Genomic DNA, 19655 nt, shown 5'->3' with positions numbered 1-19655 from the left:
GAGCCTCAGGACGATTATACTTGTGTTAAATGACTCTTGGACCTTCACGAATGGCGAGTGAGATGAAACATCACAACGACAGCACATTTGTTCAATTAATTTCTTTATTCCGGCCCTTGGCCATAGTACATCATGAACAGCTTTGTGGAAGCATCCAGTTGCCCCTCATCCAAAAAAAATAGACGTCCGGCATTGTTACAAGTGCAAAAAGTGGGGCCAAGATTGGTATCATTCAAATGCCGCTGTCAGCAATGTCGCCAGCTGCAACCGTGATGACATTATGGCAGCACAGTTAGCGGTGGCCATGAAATTTGTCCAGTGAGTTGGAGGCTATCTCGTGATTCAGGGCAGGCTGCCCTGTCTTGGGGTCAAACAGAGAACCCCAGACGGCATTCTGGGATGTCACCGGGGTTGTCACAGGCTCATGGTGTAGGTTGACATTTAGTACATCAAAAGGCTGAGCACCTATAAGCTCCAGATTATCATTGCATAGTGCTTCAGGCATGTAAACACTTCCATGGTGGCAACTGAGGGAGTGCTTCTGTCCTTCCACTAGCATATTGCAGTGTCGGCTGTTGCTATACTGCACCCAGCTGGCTCCTCTCCACAATGCCATTCATCCATGTTTAGCTTTGCAATGCATAACATTCTCGTCTGCCTGTGGCTGTCTCTGTTGCAAATCATTTCGACTCTGGCATATTTTTTGGCTGAATATGGTCGCTATGCAACACTGCCCTCCTTTTCATCAAAACCCAGTCCCTCACCATACTAGTTTAACCTTTACACTAGAGTTCCTGGCAATGGCAACCAGCCCTTCTGGCCCTATTTCGCCTCTTAAGAATTATTCCAATGACTGGTTCCCTTAACCCTATCACTTAATATCACACATTTCCACAGGCCCTCTTGCCCTTCTCCTTAATTCAAACACCATGAAACTTATTTCATTACTAGGCTTCTTGCACAATCACTTCTAATTCTCTATTCCCAACTTATAAGCTTTTATTATTCTTAATACCACCCCCTTTGGTGTTCAGCTTCCTTCTGCTGCTTTTGTGCTTGGGGTAGTCAATCCACTGGAATTCATAAACTATGGCATCCTGTCCTAATTCATAGGTACACCCATTAATTATCCTCATCCTACCTGCAAATTGTTCCACAGTTTCTGTACTTTTCTTTGTTATTACCCATGATCATTCCCTATAACATCAGTCACTATTTCATTTCGTTATATCTCTGAACTAACCCATCTTTACATTCCTCGAAAGTTATGGTTCCCTTACGAGCTTCTGTAAGCCCCTCATAAGTTTTCCCTTCCCCTGTTAGTCTCAATTTTGCAACACTCAATAATCGCTTATCAGTCCCACCTTCCATCTGAGCCAGATTTCCAAGTCTTCCACAAAGGACTGCACATCCTCGGTTGCTTTAACAGAAAAAGGAGCAATTAAACTTTTGACTGACAAATCTATACCCCGTTGTGACAATCACGATTTTACCAACCCAAGCAGTTTTACATTGTGCCACCTTTCCTAACAGTTGGTGTACTGCTTCCGGTTCTGACACACCTTGCATCTCTGGTTCTGCTGAAGCTTTGTCCTTGACAACACCCATTTTGAGAACTAACATTTACAAGACAAGAAAACAAAATACATTAACTTAATTTTTACGTCAAACCATGAGCCATCTCAACTCCTGGCACTGCCTAGCCAAAAGCCCCCAATAATTACATTTTACTGGAACTGATTTCGTACATGGCGCTGTGTGGCCCTCAATGTTACAAGGTTACACTGAACACACCAAACAGGCACTAACCAATCATGACTTCCATTACCTCTAAAACTAAACAAATCCACTGGGTCTCTACTTCCAATAAAATCTACTTTACAAAACACACTACTGTCAAACTGCTCCTCCATGACCAAAATATAGCATTTTTTTCTTTGACTTACTGTACCATAGGCTGTAGGCTCAGACACTGTTCTACGAAGGCGATGTCAGTGTTCCGACAACAGTGTTAAATGATACTTGGGTTATCACCTGTGGAGAGAAATGAGATGTCAGGATGACAGTAGATTTGTTCAATTAATTTCTTTATTCTGGCCCTCAGCCATAGTACATCAGAAACAGTTTGTTGGAGGCATCCAGTTGCCTCTCATGTGAAACCACACATGTCCAGCATTGCTGACAGCACAAAGAGCATGGCATCAGTTGAATGCCACTGTCAGCAACATCTCTGGCTGCAACTGTGATGAAGTGTGGCAGCACAGCTGACAATGCCCGTGAACTTCCTCCAGTAGGCAGGTGTCTCCCTCGAGACTCAGGGCAGGCTGCCCTGTCTCGTGATCAAACAGCCGACCCAATACTGCATTCTGGGATGTTGCTCCAAGTATCACAAGCTTGTAGTGTAGGCTGTGATACTGAGAATCATTTAGTACAAAAATGGTTGAGGCTTAAGGCACATACTCTAAACACTTTCGTGTTGGCAAGTGAGGAAGACTTCTGTTCTCCCGCTAGTGTATTGCAGAGTCGGCTGTGCTATACCATGCCCAGCTGGCTCTGCTTCGCAATGCCAGTCAGCCGTGTTCTGCGTTGCAATGCATAACATTCTGGCCAGCCTGTGGCTCACTCCGTTGCCACTCACTTCTGCTCTGGCATATTTTCTGACTGCTCGAAATGCTACACTTGGATATTTGGTGAGCCTTAGCTTGTTGTTTACACCAGTCTGCTGGTGCTCTGGTGAAGTTATCTGCCCAGTCCCAGGACTTAGCTGAGACATTTGAAGAGATATTTGGATGCAGTGATAGTATGCTGTTCTTGTCATGTATAACGTACCTTCTGTCTCTCACTGGGGCTGCACTTGCCTTTTGTTTAATTCTAGCATTGGGTGAAGTGTCAATTTGATTTTTAAATTCAGCAAATGTTGGATAGTTTGCTTGTTACAGCATGTCCATGAGCAACACTGGAGCTCCTACATATTTCCCAGCTAAATATCTTACTTCACTGTTGGGGCCACTCACAGCCAAATGTGATCATCATCTCTGGAATTCAGAAGACTTTATAGGATGCCTGAAGACTCTTAAGCTACAAACATATTTCGGTTAGCTTTGATGTTGTATCTTCATTTACGAAAATACCTCTGGGCAGAACACATTAGAAGTTATCAGCAGTACATTTGAGAAAGGTATTCTGGCACTGTTTAGACTTGTGTTTACCTACACTTATTTACTAGTAAAAAACCAACATTTTGATTAAGTGGACAGTGTCACCGTGGGAAGTTGTCTGTCTCCCTTGGTGGTCAACTATTATTGGAAGACTTCGAGGAAAAGGCACTTTAGTCGGCACGTCTCCAACCTTCTTGCTACTGGAGGTATGTATATGATAAATGGAATACAGACATTACCAATGTTTCTCCAACACATGAACTCGTTCCATCCAAATATGCAGTTTACCGTGGAAATGGAGAAAGATGGTATCTTAAAATTCCTGGCAGTCACGGTTAGAAGAAAATCTGATGATACAGTTGGACATAGCATATACCGCAAACCAACTCGCATAGGGTTATATCTGCGGGCCACATGCTGTCATCATCCTGTAAAACACACTAGTGTCTTACACTCTTTGGTACATATAGCACATGAGGTCTCCCACACCGACAGTCTGCCTGGTGAACTACAACACCTAAAAATGGTATTCGAACACAATGGCTATTCTGATAAACAGATACGCCACACATTCTGCTCTAAGCAAGTTCAGAGCAGCAATGTAAACGAAGGTTCAGAGGCACCCATTGCAATGATTTCTTGCTGTATTTTGGCAGCATGTCTTCAAGAATAGAAAGAATTCTGAAGAGAAATGACATCAAGTGTTTTGTTGGCACAAAAAAAAAGTGAAGAATTTGTTGTGTTCAGTCAAAGACAATCTTGGCCTTAGCAAACATGGAGTATATATGATCCCATGCCAAACTATGCAAGAATGTTGTATTGAATACCATCATCACACACGGCTGGGGCAACCTGATAAATCAGTAGTAGCGAAGCAGTGCCTGGACACAGGGAATCACATTTCACAACAAGACTGAAGTTTTAGCCTCAGCAATGTCTTTATGGGACTGTGTTCCTAAGGAGGCCATACATATCCTTATGGTGGACAATTTAATCAATAGGGATGCAGGTTTTTCAATTAAGTGCCACCTGGAATCTAGCACTGCCCATTATGTTGGGAGAAGTCATTCACTAATGACTATTATTACTTATTCTTGGCCATGTTGCTACCTCCTCTCCTAACTATCAATATCAGATCTTCTTCGCTCAAATTCCTTTTCGGCTACATCTGTCTTTAGCACAAAGATAAAATAACAATCTATTCTGAACAATTCCCTTTTTGATCCTTTCCTATTACCCCTTCACATGTCCCACTTCCTCCTCCTCCTCCTCCTCCTCCTCCTCCCCCCCCCCCCCCCCCCCCCAGTTGGTCTAAGTCAATTTTTGTGGCCTCAGTCTCTGCCTGAAGCATGTCTTGTTCTGTGAACTTCTTGTCTTTTTTTTTTTTTACACTTAATCTAAATAGCCTCCGTAGAAATCCCTCCTTCTGACCCACTGCATTGGGCCCAGTGAAACAGCAGTTCACAATCCCAACACACTAATTCCCAAAATACTAAGTAATCTGAGGCAACATGCACAGTTGTCATTCACGGTCATAACATTAACAACAATCATGCAGATAGGTACCTATGTGTTTGTACATATTAGTGACCTTTTACAGTTGTGTTTACACACACTGATATGAGTGAAAAAAATTAGTGATACCAGGCAAGACTTCTAACACTGAATCCTCTAGTATAAACTTACCAAAATCAGATGTGGGTAATTCATGTACACAAACATTATGAACTCTCACATTTTTACACGATTTGAAGAGGACGTAGGTGAAGATGAAATGGGAGATATGATACTGCGTGAAGAATTTGACAGAGCACTGAAAGATCTAAGTCAAAACAAGGCACCGGGAATAGACAACATTCCATTAGAACTACTGATAGCCTTGGAGAAGCCAGCCCTGACAAAAATCTTCCACCTGGCGAGCAAGATGTATGAGACAGGCGAAATACCCTCAGACTTCAAGAAGAACATAATAATTCCAATCCCAAAGAAAGCAGTTGTTGAAAGGTGTGAAAATTATCAAACTATCAGTTTAATAAGACACGGCTGCAAAATACTGACATGAATTCTTTACAGGCGAATCGAAAAACTGGTACGAGCTGACCTTGGGGAAAGATCAGTTTGGATTCTGTAGAAATACTGGAACATGTGAGGGTATACTGACCCTATGACTTATCTTAGAAGATAGATTAAGGAAAGGCAAACCTACATTTCCAGCATTTGTAGACATAGAGAAAGCTTTTGACAATGTTGACTGGAGTACTCTCTTTCAAATTCTAAAGGTGGCAGGGGTAAAATACAGGGAGCAAAAGGCTATTTACAATTTCTACAGAAACCAGATGGCAGTTATAAGAGTTGAGGGGCATGAATGGGAAGCAGTGGTTGGGAAGGGAGTGAGACGGGTTGTAGCCTATTCCCGATGTTATTCAATATATACATTGAGCAAGCAGTAAAGGAAACAAAAGAAAAATTTGGAGTAGGAATTAAAATCCATGGGGAAGAAATAAAAAATTTTATTTGCCAATGTCATTGTAATTTTGTCAGAGGCAGTAAAGGACGTGGAAGAACTGTTGGACAGAATAGACAATGTCTTCGAAGATGAACATCAACAAACGCAAAATGAGGATATGGGAATGTAGTCTAATTAAATCAGGTGATGTTGAGGGAATTAGATTAGGAAATGAGACACTTACAGTAGTAGATAAATTTTGGGTCATTCCATGTCAATTCAACCAATTTGAGAAAATGTTCCAGCTGATACTCTCAGATTTGGCTGAAATTTAGCACACCAATGCTACCAAGTGTGGAACACTCATGTACAAAATTTTAAGTTCTACTGCCAATTAGTTCCAGAATTATGGCTTGTGAAAGAAAGTGGCGTGACCAGGAAATTGCAACCCGCATCTGGCAATCTATCTTCAGACCCAACTTCAGGTCTTAATAACTTTGGAACTATTCCGCACAGTCCAGTGAAATTTTTACAACCCAGTAACATCCACTTAGAGAACACACTCTATGAATCAAAACACCAAAAACATATTTCTGAGGGAAAATAAAAAAATCCAAAACGTGATTTTAAAAATGTAATACCTTAAAAGGTACATATTGTGGGTGCCCTCTATGCCAAATATAATTCACTCAAAAAGGGTATAAATTTTTTGTGGTAAGCTTAATGTGGCCTAAACATACACAGAACTCATCATGCCCATATCAGTTACAAAAATGAGTTACGTGCACAGGAAAATACAAAAATTTGAAAAATTACCTGAAAAACATGGATTTTCAAAGTGTGGTAGCACAAAAGGGACACGTGGTATCCAAGACAAATTTCAAACACTGCATAAGTATACCTTAATATAATATGTGGCAAACTTTCAACTTGTTATTGCAAGGCATTTATGTACAATAAAAGTTGACAGAGATGTATTTGGTTACGTTTCTTTTAACACGATTCAGCAAGTAATAGTGATGATGCAGACAGCTTGTTTGAGATAAAGCTGCAACAATTGTTAGGAACCATTAGGCAACAGAAAGTTAAACAGTGGTAGTCTTCAGGGACAGAGTGAGTCATTGTTAGGTAGGAACAACAAAGGAAACAAGCAACAATTACAGGTTACTTATGTTTTTAAGATTCTAGTTCAGACTGGTCAGTACTATTGTGGAAAGTCAGTATGGAGGCAGATGAGTGTACTAGTGGTGCTTTTGTTCAAACAAGTTGAAGTATTGGTAGAGCACAAACATCTGAATGTCTTAAAACAACATATGGAACAAAATGTGGCATTCGCTTTGTACTTTATGATCTGGATGAATCGGACCAAGATTTGTTGCTATGGAGATACGGGATACACCCTGTGGGCACAAGAAGTACAGTTCCAGGAAACTTTAGTGTTTGTTATCATCATATGAAAGTGTTTCTGGATAAGTATTCTTTCCTACAAAGTTGTTGTTTTGATCCATTTCAGACTCATAAGAAGACAGTGAAGTGTGAAGTGTAGCCTCAGAGAAATTGATATAAAATCAGTATTGAAAGTGAATCAGTGCATGCGACTTAACATGAAACCAGGGCAAAAGTTATGTTCGAGGTGTCTTACACTGCTAAAAAATGAAGAATATTCTGATAATTTACATGACAGTGACGAAGAGTATCAGCCACCTACAACCACAGCGGATGAGCAATTAAATACTTCAGTGACTGCTCTTCGTTTGTCTCCCATGAAGACACACAAAGTTGGGAAAAGAGACAGGACCAGGTATGGTAGAAGAAAACTACAAGGAGCTCAAATGGAATTAAAACACAAATAGCTGACACACTAATGGTGGAAGGGGAAGAACTATCTGCTCCAAAGGAACGGAAATCATGCCAGAAATACCCTGATTTGGACAAAATTGTGCATGATTTAAAAGAAAAATGTTTCATATCCACATGCCAGAAAAAAGTAGCTATTCTTACCCTTGCACCTTCCAGCTGGTCTATTGACTACACTGCAATGGAATTCAGTGTTTCTACATATATGGTAAAGCAAGCTAGGAAAATAAAAGCAACCCAAGGAGTGCTTCCACAACTTCAGCAGGATAAGCAACATAGTTCAGAAATAAAGGTGCTAGTGTCGGAGTTTTATGGAGGAGGAGATTACTGTTTAACGTCCCGTCGACAACGAGGTCATTAGAAACGGAGTGCAAGCTCGGGTGAGGGAAGGATGGGCAAGGAAATCGGCCATGCCCTTTCAAAGGAACCATCCCAGCATTTGCCTGAAGCGATTTAGGGAAATCACGGAAAACCTAAATCAGGATGGCCGGAGACGAGATTGAACCATTGTCCTCCCAAACGTGAGTCCAGTGTGCTACACACTGCGCCACCTTTCTGGGTCAGAGTTTTATGAAAATAATGACTACAGCCAAATAATGCCTGGAAAAAGGAGACTATGTAATGGTGAAAATGGGAAATGTACGTGTACAGATAAAAAAAAGACTTGCTATGCAACATATCAGAACCATATGTAGAATTCAAGGAAAAGTATCCCAATACCAAAGTAGGTTTATCATCTTTTTTCAATCTTCGGCCAAAATGGGTTGTGCCTGTAAGTGCAAGGGGCACACACAATGTTTGTGTATGTGAGACCCATCAAAATTCTAAGCTCATGTTTGCTGCTATAAAGGCCTCTGGTCTGGATTACAAACGTGCAATGAAGCTGCTAGTGTGTGACATCAGTTCCTACCAGTGCATGATACACAGGTGTTAAAAGTGTCCCGGTAAGGCAAGTCTTGCAGAACACATGAATAACAAACTTTATGGTGAACTCCCTATGGATGACGATGAACTTGTTTCTTATAAACAACGGACACACATGGATCGCACAAGTCTTGAAACAAAGCAAAGTACAGTGGAAGATTTTGTTGAAATGTGTTGTCAAAAAACGGACAAACTGACCACACACACCATCACAGCAACAGCACAATCGGCTTAGCTCCAGTTTTGTAAGGATAATTTGAAACAAGTTGAAATTATGGTAATACTAGACTTTTCTGAAAATTATGCATTTACAGTTCAAGATGCCATCCAAGGATATCATTGGGACAACAGTCAAGCAACTCTCCAGCCATTTGCGATTTACTATAGAGGTGAATCAGGTGATGTGTCTGTCATGAACCTGTGCATTTTTAGTGACTGTTTACTTCATGATGCCATTGCAGTTCATGCCCACATTCGCACTGTCATGGCATATGTGAAAAACAAGCTGCCTCACATACATTTTGTGAAATACTTCAGTGATGAGGCAGCTGGTCAGTACAAAAACTGTAAAAATCTCAAAAATTTATGCAAGCATTACCACGATTTTCAGATTTGCGCAGAATGGAATTTTTTCGCAACAAGTCAGGGTAAAAATGTATGTGATTGTATTGGTGCTACCATTAAGTGCATGGCATCACGAGCTAGTCCGCAGCACGCTACAGAAGGTCACATTTTAACACCTCTTCAATTATTTATCCGGGTACAGAAAAATATCTCTGGCATACAATCATTCTATGTTTCGAAAGATGAGGTGAAATCAGTCAAAGAGTTGCTAAAAAGCAGACTAGAACACGTTAAACTGTTGCAGGCATAAGGAGCCATCATCACTTCTCTCCAGCGGACTGTGACAATGTGCAGATTGTCTGGTTATAACTATAGGTGCATGCACAACATGTCTCTTCACAGTGTGTCTGACTCAGGATTCAGAAGCAAAAGTAGCAACATACAACCAGGTTGCTATGTTATTGCTTTTTATGATGACAAATGGTACTTAGGATGTGTTGCAGAGTGCTGTGAAGCAGAAGGTGATATATTTGTGAACTTCATGGCAACAGCAGGACCAGCAAGATCATTTCATTGACCACGTTTGGCAGACAGGTGTTGGATTACTTTTGAACATATTCTTATGACAGTTCCAGTTCCTACCACAGTGTCAGGAAGACAGTACAACTTGCCACTCAATGTACAGAGTACAGTAGCTAAAGTGTGGGAAAACTTCTGTTCGAAGCACAATTGACTGGTTTTTAGCAGTTAAGGTGCAGTAAACATTAATGCATTGTACACTAATGTCTTGCAATAACATGCTGAAATTTTGAGATGTATATCATTATGGTCTACTTATGCAGTGTGTGAAATTTGGCTTGGATACCACTTGTCCCTTTTGTGCTACCACATTTCAAAAATCCATATTTTTCAGGTAATTTTTCAAATTTTTGTATTTTCGTGTGCATGTAACTCATTTTTGTGACTGATATGGGCATGATGAGTTCTGTGTGTGTGTTTAGGCCACATTATGCTTACCACAAAAAAATTTATACCCTTTTTGAGTGAATTATATTTGGCATAGAGGGCACCTACAATATGTACCTTTTAACGTATTACATTTTTTTAATCACATTTTGGAATTTTTTATTTCCCTTCAGAAATATGTTGTTGGTGTTTTGATTCATGGAATGTGTTCTCTAAATGGATGTTACTGGGTTGTAAAAAATTCACTGGACAGTGCGGAATAGTTCAAAAGTTATGAAGACCTGAAGTTGAGTCTGAAGATAGACTGCCAGGTGCGGGTTGCAATTTCCGGGTGATGCCACCTTCTTTCACAAGTCATAATTCTGGAACTAATTGGCAGGGGAAACTAATACTTTGTAGACGAGTGTTCCACACATGGTAGAATTAGTGTACTGAATTTCAGTCAAATCTGAGACTAAGAGCTGGAGCCCCTGGTTGAACTGACATGGAATGACCCTTTTGCTATTTGGGGGGCAAAATAACTGATGATGGTCGAAGTAGGGAGGACAAAAAATTTAGACTGGCAATGGCAAGAAAAGCGTTTCTGAAGAAGAGAAATTTGTTAACATCAAGTATAGATTGAAGTGTCAGAAAGTCTTTTCTCAAAGTATTTGTGTGGAGTGAAGCCATGTATGGATGTGAAACATGGACGATAAATAGTTCAGACAAGAAGATAATAGAAGCCTTTGAGATGTGGTGCTACAAGAGAATGCTGAAGATTAGATGGGTAGATCACGTAACTAATGAGGAGGTACTGAATAGAATTGGGAAGAAGAGGAATTTGTGGCACAACTTGTCTAGAAGAAGGGATTGGTTGGTAGGAATTGTTCTGAGGCATCAAGGGATCACTAATTTAGTATTGGAGGGCACTGTGGAGGGTAAAAATTGTACTGGGAGACCAAGAGACGAATACATTAAGCAGATTCAGAAGGATGTTGGGTGCAGTAGTTACTTGGAAATGAAGAAGCTTGCACAGGATAGAGTTGCATGGGGAGCCGCATCAAACCAGTATGTGGACTGCAGACCACAACAACAATAGAAACGCAAATAAATTCATCAAGACGATATTTACTCCGTTTTTAGCGTGAACATATTTAAACCTACGCCAGCTATTTCTCTCCTGACGAACTTTTTCGAATTAAAGGAATAATACTAATAAAAACGTGGAACTTTCGTAATGTGAATGGCACAGGCACTCTAACACTCAGTTACCATGTAATACAGACGACATTAACTGTTAACATCAGATTAAAAACTTTACAAACTACTAAATGTTTACAGTGGATAACAAAGTCACTATTAATAGCAACCAATAATTTTCTTTACATTTGTATATTTTTGTGTTTTACTCCTTCATGTGTCTCGCTGTTATTAAAATGGACCATGTACAAACATATAAAAAATGATGCAATGTTTTACCTGTCCCCAATGCGTTAACCCGTTCAACAGCAACTTGGGTCCAACTGCCAGGAGCAGCCCCACAATCTATAACACACTGGCCAGGACTCAGTATATGGAATCTGTCATCTATCTCCCTCAACTTGAATGCACTGCGACACCTATCAACCACGATTAAGATTATTTAGTCACAAACAGACTATTTAAAAAATTCCGATATCAATTACATTAACCTGTAGTTTGACATCTTGGCTTTCTCCACGTAAGGGTCTGAAAATTGACGGAGCAACCACAGATGAGAACTTTTTCCTTTCTTTCGTGGGATCTGTTGTTTCATATTTCCAGTTGTAGTGCTGAAAACACAGCGACAGGTTCTACTGGCAATGCCTCTAACGTGGACAGGCGTTAACACTTGGCCATACATTTCATATAACCCCTCAGACAACAGAGTGGATCATGTATCCTCTTTCACAACCAAACACTTACCGCTTTGCGACTATGTTTTGTTTTGGCCGCGTCTACGGTGGGGAAATAAAAAATCTTATTGGTTGGACGCGAATGTCAATAAAAATGGCTGCAGTAGAGTAGTGGTTACAGCACTACTGGGAAGGCATGTAGATAAAATTAGGTTAAATTTTCTTTATCTTGGCACCGCACACGATTACAAGAGACATGAATTTAGGAACCACCAATCCATACAATAATGGGCTCCTGTATGCGGGTTTCAATCAGGACCAAGGTGAGAATTGTCGTGCGCGTGGTGACACCGCAATGTGTACAGTGTACAACGTGCGCAGTTTTGCTTACAGACGTTCGACATTTCAGGATGCTTTGCATGCGGAATGGAGAATGGTTTTCGAGTGTATAACTGTGATCCACTAAAAGAAAAAGAACGACAAGATTTTTCTGAAGGTGGTCTTGGTTATGTTGAAATGCTGTTCCGGTGCAATTATTTGGCGCTTGTCGGAGGTGGACCCCGGCCGCTCTACCCTCCGAACAGAGGTTACTACATAGCTACATATAAGTAATAGTAAGATATGTGTATTTCAAATTACCTCGAACACATGTAGACGTAATAGTTTTATTGTTATGTATTCATCGGTGTATGTAATGCTTTGTTCTGTTTAGTGATGATATGGGATGATTTGAAGAAGTCACCTGTCATTGCGATGGAATTCAATGCACCTGTCCGAGGAGTACGTCTCAGGAGAGATAGAATTGTCGTTATACTGGAAGGTGTAATCAAAGTCTACACATTCACAGCAAATCCACAACAGCTACACGTGTTTGAAACTAATCCAAATCCTAAGGGTGAGTTGATAGATTATAGTTCAGCAAAATGTGTGACTAAATACTGCATAACTAAATAAGTGACTACCAGCAAATGTGTCGATTTGACCCTAAGTGAAATGGCCTTCGTAGCTGCAAGATAAGTCAAAAAATGTTGAACATACATTCATTTGAGAGGTAGGCCTAGTAATTAACTTATCACAACCCGAATTACACATGATAAAACTTTGGCTATTGTGGCCAGTCATCATCAGAAATACACTTAGTTTACAACACTTATTTAAATTTATCACATCACGTCATTTCAGATGTGCATAAGTCAGATTTTTTGTACCAGTAACATAATATTTGATAAATTTCTGATTTGTATATTAATTGGTTCTGCTAAAAAATTTATCATTGGAATAAAAGGATTTGGGTCTAGTGTAGCAGGGGATACAACCCGTCGGCTTTGGACAATGACGTCACAAGTCGCCAGAGAGCAGTTTACCATTTTCGCTTTTGCTGTTATGTTTCAGTTTCGTTTTTTTACTGATTGCTTAATAAAGTGGATCTGTTTATTCTATCTCGTGAGTTTTTTTAAAAAAGCCAAAAAACACTTATCAGCTACTGAAGGGAGCTACAACACTAAGAAGAATCGCTTCTCGTTTGGCGACTTGTGACGTCATTGTCCAAAGCCGACGGGTTGTATCCCCCGCTACACTAGTCCCAAGGATTTGGTCATTGATAAATCTTCCACACTTCTTTTAAGCTAAACTTTATTGGTAGCCAAACTTTTATGGGTGCTGGCATATGGCATTATGTGTCAAGAAGAATATTAAATACAAGTCATTGGCTCTGACAGTGACATAATGTTAATGATTGCTATGACAACATGTTTTGGATTGTATATTCACACTTATCACCTGTGTCGGGCAGTTTCCACATTGCACATAGATTTATTAAGATACTTTTTTAAGCCATTCTGCGATATGCTCCTCTCAATTGAATTTTTCATCAAGTTGTAATCCCAAGAATGTTGCATTCTCAGTCTCTCTTCTACATGCTTATCATATTTTACACATAGTCTCCTGCAAGTTTTTAACTGCATATAGTCTGTCTTTTCAAAGTTTGATTGCAAAATTCATAGAAATCATTTATTATTGTCCATGAAATTTTGAGGATTACAGAAGTGTCTGATTCCACCCGTCTGCTTTGACCCATGACGTCATCAATATGGTGGAAGTGGCTATTCTCAGCTTCTCCAATATAGTGCCTATGATGTCTCTACATACATACAGCAAAAAACGTGAAAATACGTATGAATAAGACAATAGCATCTCCCTCCAAAAACACAATCAAACTAAGGACAACCATGAAAAATTGGGGGTTTTAGGGAGGGGGGGGAAAAAAAAAAAAAAAAAAAAAAAAAAGAAAACCACACAAAATGATGAATAAAAAATATAATTACAAAATCTACAGGAATCGGACACTTCCCTTTGACCAAAATTTGTTGGTGGTAGGTAATTGTTTTTTTGGGTCAATGTTTCTCAAGTTGTAATGTTTTGTGTATTTATTGTGTATCAAATGTGTTAATCTATGTTGGGATGTTTGACTTTTGAATTTTTTGAGGTGCTGTTGTTTTGGTTCTGTTTTTCATAGTTGTAGGTGTTGGTTTTTTCATATCAATAGTTACGGTCACGGGACATGACTGATTACAATTTTCGTAGAGTTTTATATGCAGGTATCGGTGTTTTGGTATCGTCATCTGTGGTCAAGGGATTTGTCTGATTCCAGTTTCCGTAGTTTTTGTTGTAGTAGTTGGTGTTTCGGTATCGGCAGCTGCAGTTGACCTCAAATTTTGGCACTGCAAAGCAGGTCAAACCCCCTCACACACACACACACACACACACACACACACACACACACACATACACACAGGGCACCATCAAACATAACAAGACGACATCTACAAACATAACCAGTTCATAAACTGCACGCCTTAATGGCGTCACACACCACAACACCCTTACGTCATGGGTCAGCAGATGGGTGGAATCGGACACTTCCATTGACCCAAAAATTGCATTAACCACTGTTTTAAAACTGGACTGTTTTGCTATTTATGGTGATGTTTGTGTCATCTGCAGACATAACAAATTTGGCTTCTGGTAATATTGCTGTTTAAAGGGCATTAATGGACACAAGAAAAAGTAAGAGGCCTAAGATGGTAACTTGTGGGACACCACTTGTAATTAGTTTCCAGTTGGTCGATGACTTGTAGGCCAGTTTTATCTGTGTGGTTCCTATGAGAGTGATAAGTAGAAGGCGGACGACCATTTGTAGATTGCCTTCTGGAAATAGAGACTTGCCAGTAGATGCACTTGAGATGTTGGGAGTTCTTTTCTGAATGTTGCTGCAACAAATTCTTCAGCATTTTGGCAACACTCTTCTTAATTCAAACAGGGTTGCAATCCCAGCAAATATACATAATCATTCAAATTGGGTTGCAGCGTACTCATGCGGAACTTGGGGTTAAAGTAAAGATTTGCCCTTGAGTAGCACTTCTTTTACTGTCTAGTAGAATTGGCAAAAAATGATTCCTGACAGCTGGCAGTGCTTTTACCATCTTTCAATTGAACTGCAAGTGGCTGTGATGAAAACAATAGTGATCTATAGAGTTGTGACAACACTAAAATGTTGCCACAGAGAAACACATGGAATGGCATTACATGGTTGGTTCAGGTAGACACATGAAGCAGCCACACCAATCCTACTGCAACTGTCAGACATCTTTGTTCACTAACTATTCATTAGTTTAGTTATTTGCACATTCCATGGATTTTTGTTATGACCTCACCCTTATAGTTGCCAATTCTCTAAATTTTGTCAATAGCACTCCTTGAGAAGAATGTTACCCATCCTCCAGTGATTCCCATTTGATTTCACCCCACTTCTGAACTGCTTCGAAGTCTTCCTTTAATACCACTTGGTGCAGATCCCAAACACTCGAACAGTACTCAACAATGATTTGCACTAGTATCTATTAGAGTCAACACAGTTGAATAAGTAATAGTGAGTAAAAGACATTTAGTGCCAGTAACTATATTTGCACTTGCAGGTAAAATACATCGAACACAACAACCAAGGAACGTTATATTACACACATAAAAATCAAAGCATACAATAGCACCAGAGAGGTCTATTATATTTCACACGATGCATTTTGCCGCCGTCTCACATTAAATATATTGTTCACACAATTCCAATTCCAACATCGCCTTTGAACATATATTGTGTGTTTTGCCTTCATAAGATAAACCAAATAGCCCCACAGCCTTTTCAAATTTCTCTTCATCCAAGGGTTTTGTCAGCAGGACAGCCAACATGTCTTCTGTGCGCAGGTAGTCCACGGCAATGTATTGTCGCTTTATGAGGTCCCGAATAAAATGGTGCCTTTGATCAATATGTTTTGTCCTAGCACTTGTGACATCAATTTTAGGTAGGTTAATGGCACCTTTATTGTCACAGAAGATTGTTATATGTTCCACAATTACACAATTAAATTGAGTTCTATTTCACATATTAATGTTTTTAGCCATAGTGCTTCCTGTGTGGTGTAAGATGGTGCCAAAAACTTGGCCTATATGGTACTCAATGCGACTGTTTTTTGCTTCTGACAGTACCATGAAGTGAGGCCGACCCTTAATTTAAAGCAGCAGCCAGTAGTGGAGTGCCTATCTCCTAATTCACTCCACCAGTCCGCATCACTGTAGCTTTCTAGTTTTGCATTGCCTTCTTTATTATGATATCTTAATTCGTGGTTTGATGTTCCTCTTAGATATTGAAATGTCCTTTTCAGAGCTTCCCAGTGCTTTTCCTGTGGGTCTCTGCAATGTCTGTTCACTGCGTTGGTGGCAAAAGCAATGTCAGGTTGTGACGTTTGAGACGAATATAACAGGCTCCCTACTGCTTCTAAATATGGAACATTCTTGACACATGCCACATGTGTCTCATTTGTATTTAACTTCACTCCTACTTCCATTGGCATAGTTATGGGTTTACAGTCACTCATGCCAAATTTCCTTTAGATTTTTTATGTACATGATGATTGATTTTATGCTCAATTCTTGTCTCTCTTCATCCTCAGTGATCTGCATACCTAAATAATGTTTAACTTCTCCCAAATCATGCACCTTAAACTTGGTTTGCAGCTGTTTCTTACAAATTCCCATTTGGCTTTCGTTTTCAGTCAGGATAAAGAAGTTGTCCACCCATATTGCCATTATTATTATCTCTTCCCCTTTTATAGTATATACTGGGATCTGCCATAGATTGCTTCATGTTCATATTTATTTTTTATGTAGACATCGATTCCAGCAATGTGCACTTTTTCACAAATGCCACATCTTTTCCCTTTCCAATCTGGTTCTCATGACTTCTCTTGGTGGAATGACATATATCTCCTCCTCCAATTTCCCATTTAAATATGCTGTTTTTACATCCATATGATGAATTTTTAAATTTCATTTTGCTGCCAAGGCTCAAAGCTATCTCAGTGAGGCATACTTGACTACAGGTGAAAAAGTTTCCTTGTAATCTACCCCTTGTTTTGCGAATATCTTTTTTTTTTTACAAGTCGTCCTTTATATCTTGGTGATGAGTTTTCAGGGCTCTTCAAAGTGAATACCCATCTTGCCTGTAATGGTTTATTATCGGCTGCATTTTTACCTATTCAGAGGTTTCATTCTGAAATAAAGATTCCAATTCTCTCTTCATTGCTTCTTTCCGTTCTTGAGAGTTCAGGCCGCTCATTGCTTCTTCTGCTGTTGCTGGCTCATCATTAAAAGACAGAACTGCGTACATCTCGAAGTCCAGATATTCTTTTGGTTTTTGAACGCAAGAAGAATGCCTTACGTTGTTCTCTTCATTTTGTTCATCCTCAAACTCATTGCCATCACAGTTAGTCTCCATTTGCCTTTGACTATCCTCCTTCTGTTTTCACTTTCTCTTTCTTCACCTAAGGTTTCACTCTTGGAATTAGGTGCAGTTAACTTAGTAGTCTTGACCTCTTCAGTGTCCTTTTTATTTTCAAAGAATACTACATCTCTGCTTGTGACTATCCTTTTATTCAATGGATCCAGTAATCGGTAGCCCTTTGAATTTCTCACAATAGCCTACAAAAATGTACTTTTTATTGGGTCCCATTTTCCTCTCGTCTGTTTTGGAATGTGCACCATTGCATCACAACCAAAAACCCTTGTATTGCTTAGATCAGGTTTCCTTCCTACCCATATCTCATAGGGGGTTCTATTCCTGAATGCTTTTGTAGGTGATCTAGTGTTCAAATATATGACCGTTGATACTGCCTCTGCCCAAAAATCTTTGGATAATCCAGCATCAGTTATCATGCTCCTTGCTTTTTTGAGAATGGTCCTATTCCTCTCAGACCCGGTTTTGAGATGGGTTGTACTTCATTGTAGTTTGATGCCTGATTCCCATTTTTGCAAGAAGTGTCTTCAATTTCTGGTTATTATATACTCTCCCGTTGTCATACCTGATGATCTTAATCTTCTTTCCCATATACCTTTTCACCATATTATGATATTTCTCAAAAGTCACACACACTTGGTCTTTGGAACTAAGAAAATAAACATGAGTATATTGTGAATAATCATCAATAAACGTAAGAAAATAACAACTCCCATAGATTTGCACTCCTTTGGGCCACATACATCTGTATGGATTAACTAACTATAAGACCTCTGCAGATTTGCTTTTACTAGTTTTAAAAGGTAGCCTCGTTTGTTTTCCTTTTATGCATATCTCACAAGGGTCGTTGGATACACTATAATTCTGCATTCCCTTTACCATTACCTTTATTAAGGATATACTCTTTCTATTTAAGTGTTCAAGTCTGTGGTGCTATAAAAAAACCTTCCGCTGAGTATAATGAATGACTAACATTTCTAGTTTACTGCAGTGGTATCCAACTTAAAAAATACCCCTTTTGTTCCTTGCTGTAGTTATAACTTCACCATTTTTGTTGATTACTGTTGCTCCATGCATGTCAAAAGTGACTGTATTTCCTTCTTGACAATTTCTCCTACAGACAGTAGGTTACTCACAACATTTTTTACATAATGAACGTCATGTGCTGCAACCATATTGGGTTCACCATTTACACTTACATGTAGGTCTAGTTCCTGAGCCAAATGACATTGGAGCTTGCTGCCATCAACAGTAGATATTCCTATATGAGTCTTATCTTTAACATCATAAAGAATAGATTTGTCTTTAACAACATGCACAGTTGCACCGGAATCTAAAATCCATTTCAGTGGACAGTTACTCACATCTCCAAAAGAATAAAAACATGAGAGCGCCTTACCTTTATTATTGGTCCCTGCCTCTGGGCTATCAGCAAAATACCTCTTGTGCTGCATGTCTGACCTTGGGTTTACTTTTTCTCTGCACTGAGATGCAATATTCCCCTTCTTCTGACATCTGTAGCACCTCACTGATTTCTTCCTTTTGTTTTTTTAATAAAGAGCAGATGCAGTTTCCTTCCTCAACACATGACAGCTGTAAGTATTCTTTACATCCTGTAGGATTTTCACTTTAACACTGTCGCCTGTGATCGGTATGCTTGAACTTTCCATCCCCTTAATCGTAGGTGCATACCTTTCGGGCAGTCCTACCAACGGTAGTGTCCCTATCCATTCATCAACAATCTCAAACCCAATGTTTCTCAGTCGGTTCGAGGTGGCGTATTTGTCTACAAGTTTGAATTTGTCCAGCTGAGTGGTAATTAACTCACTTAATAATCCTACTTTTCTTGTAAGACCTCCATCCTGAAATGCACTTCGTAATTTGTCCCAGACTTCTTTCGCTGTCGCAGCTTTTTCAAGGTGAATATAATTCACCGAGTCAACCAGTGATATACTTGAATAATTCTGATCTGTGGATTTCATTGTCCCATCCACCACATCCCATAGGTCATCCAGACGTAAAAACGCTTCTACTGCAAATTT

At 39.6% G+C, this 19655-nt stretch overlaps 2 protein-coding genes across 2 annotated transcripts in view; one reads left to right on the top strand and one right to left on the bottom strand.

Moving 5' to 3' along the window:
• The window catches only part of LOC124776705 (rRNA methyltransferase 2, mitochondrial), a 70966-nt gene extending 59111 nt beyond the window's left edge, over positions 1–11855 (bottom strand). Inside the window, exons 1-2 of the mRNA XM_047251816.1 lie at positions 11586–11855; positions 11374–11513 (exon numbers count right to left, since the gene is read on the bottom strand). Of these exons, the coding sequence (XP_047107772.1) occupies positions 11374–11513; positions 11586–11776 (331 nt within the window). The 5' untranslated portion in view covers positions 11777–11855. The remainder of the gene's footprint in view (positions 1–11373; positions 11514–11585) is intronic.
• A 28-nt stretch (positions 11856–11883) lies between these two features.
• The window catches only part of LOC124776704 (WD repeat domain phosphoinositide-interacting protein 3), a 127454-nt gene continuing 119682 nt past the window's right edge, over positions 11884–19655 (top strand). The window contains exons 1-3 of the mRNA XM_047251814.1: positions 11884–12091; positions 12178–12354; positions 12481–12663. Coding sequence (XP_047107770.1) covers positions 12025–12091; positions 12178–12354; positions 12481–12663 — 427 coding nt within the window. The 5' untranslated portion in view covers positions 11884–12024. The remainder of the gene's footprint in view (positions 12092–12177; positions 12355–12480; positions 12664–19655) is intronic.

The sequence above is a fragment of the Schistocerca piceifrons genome, chromosome 2 (genome assembly GCF_021461385.2).
Source record: "Schistocerca piceifrons isolate TAMUIC-IGC-003096 chromosome 2, iqSchPice1.1, whole genome shotgun sequence".
Lineage (NCBI taxonomy): Eukaryota > Metazoa > Arthropoda > Insecta > Orthoptera > Acrididae > Schistocerca > Schistocerca piceifrons.
This window is presented reverse-complemented; position numbering and strand designations above follow the sequence as displayed.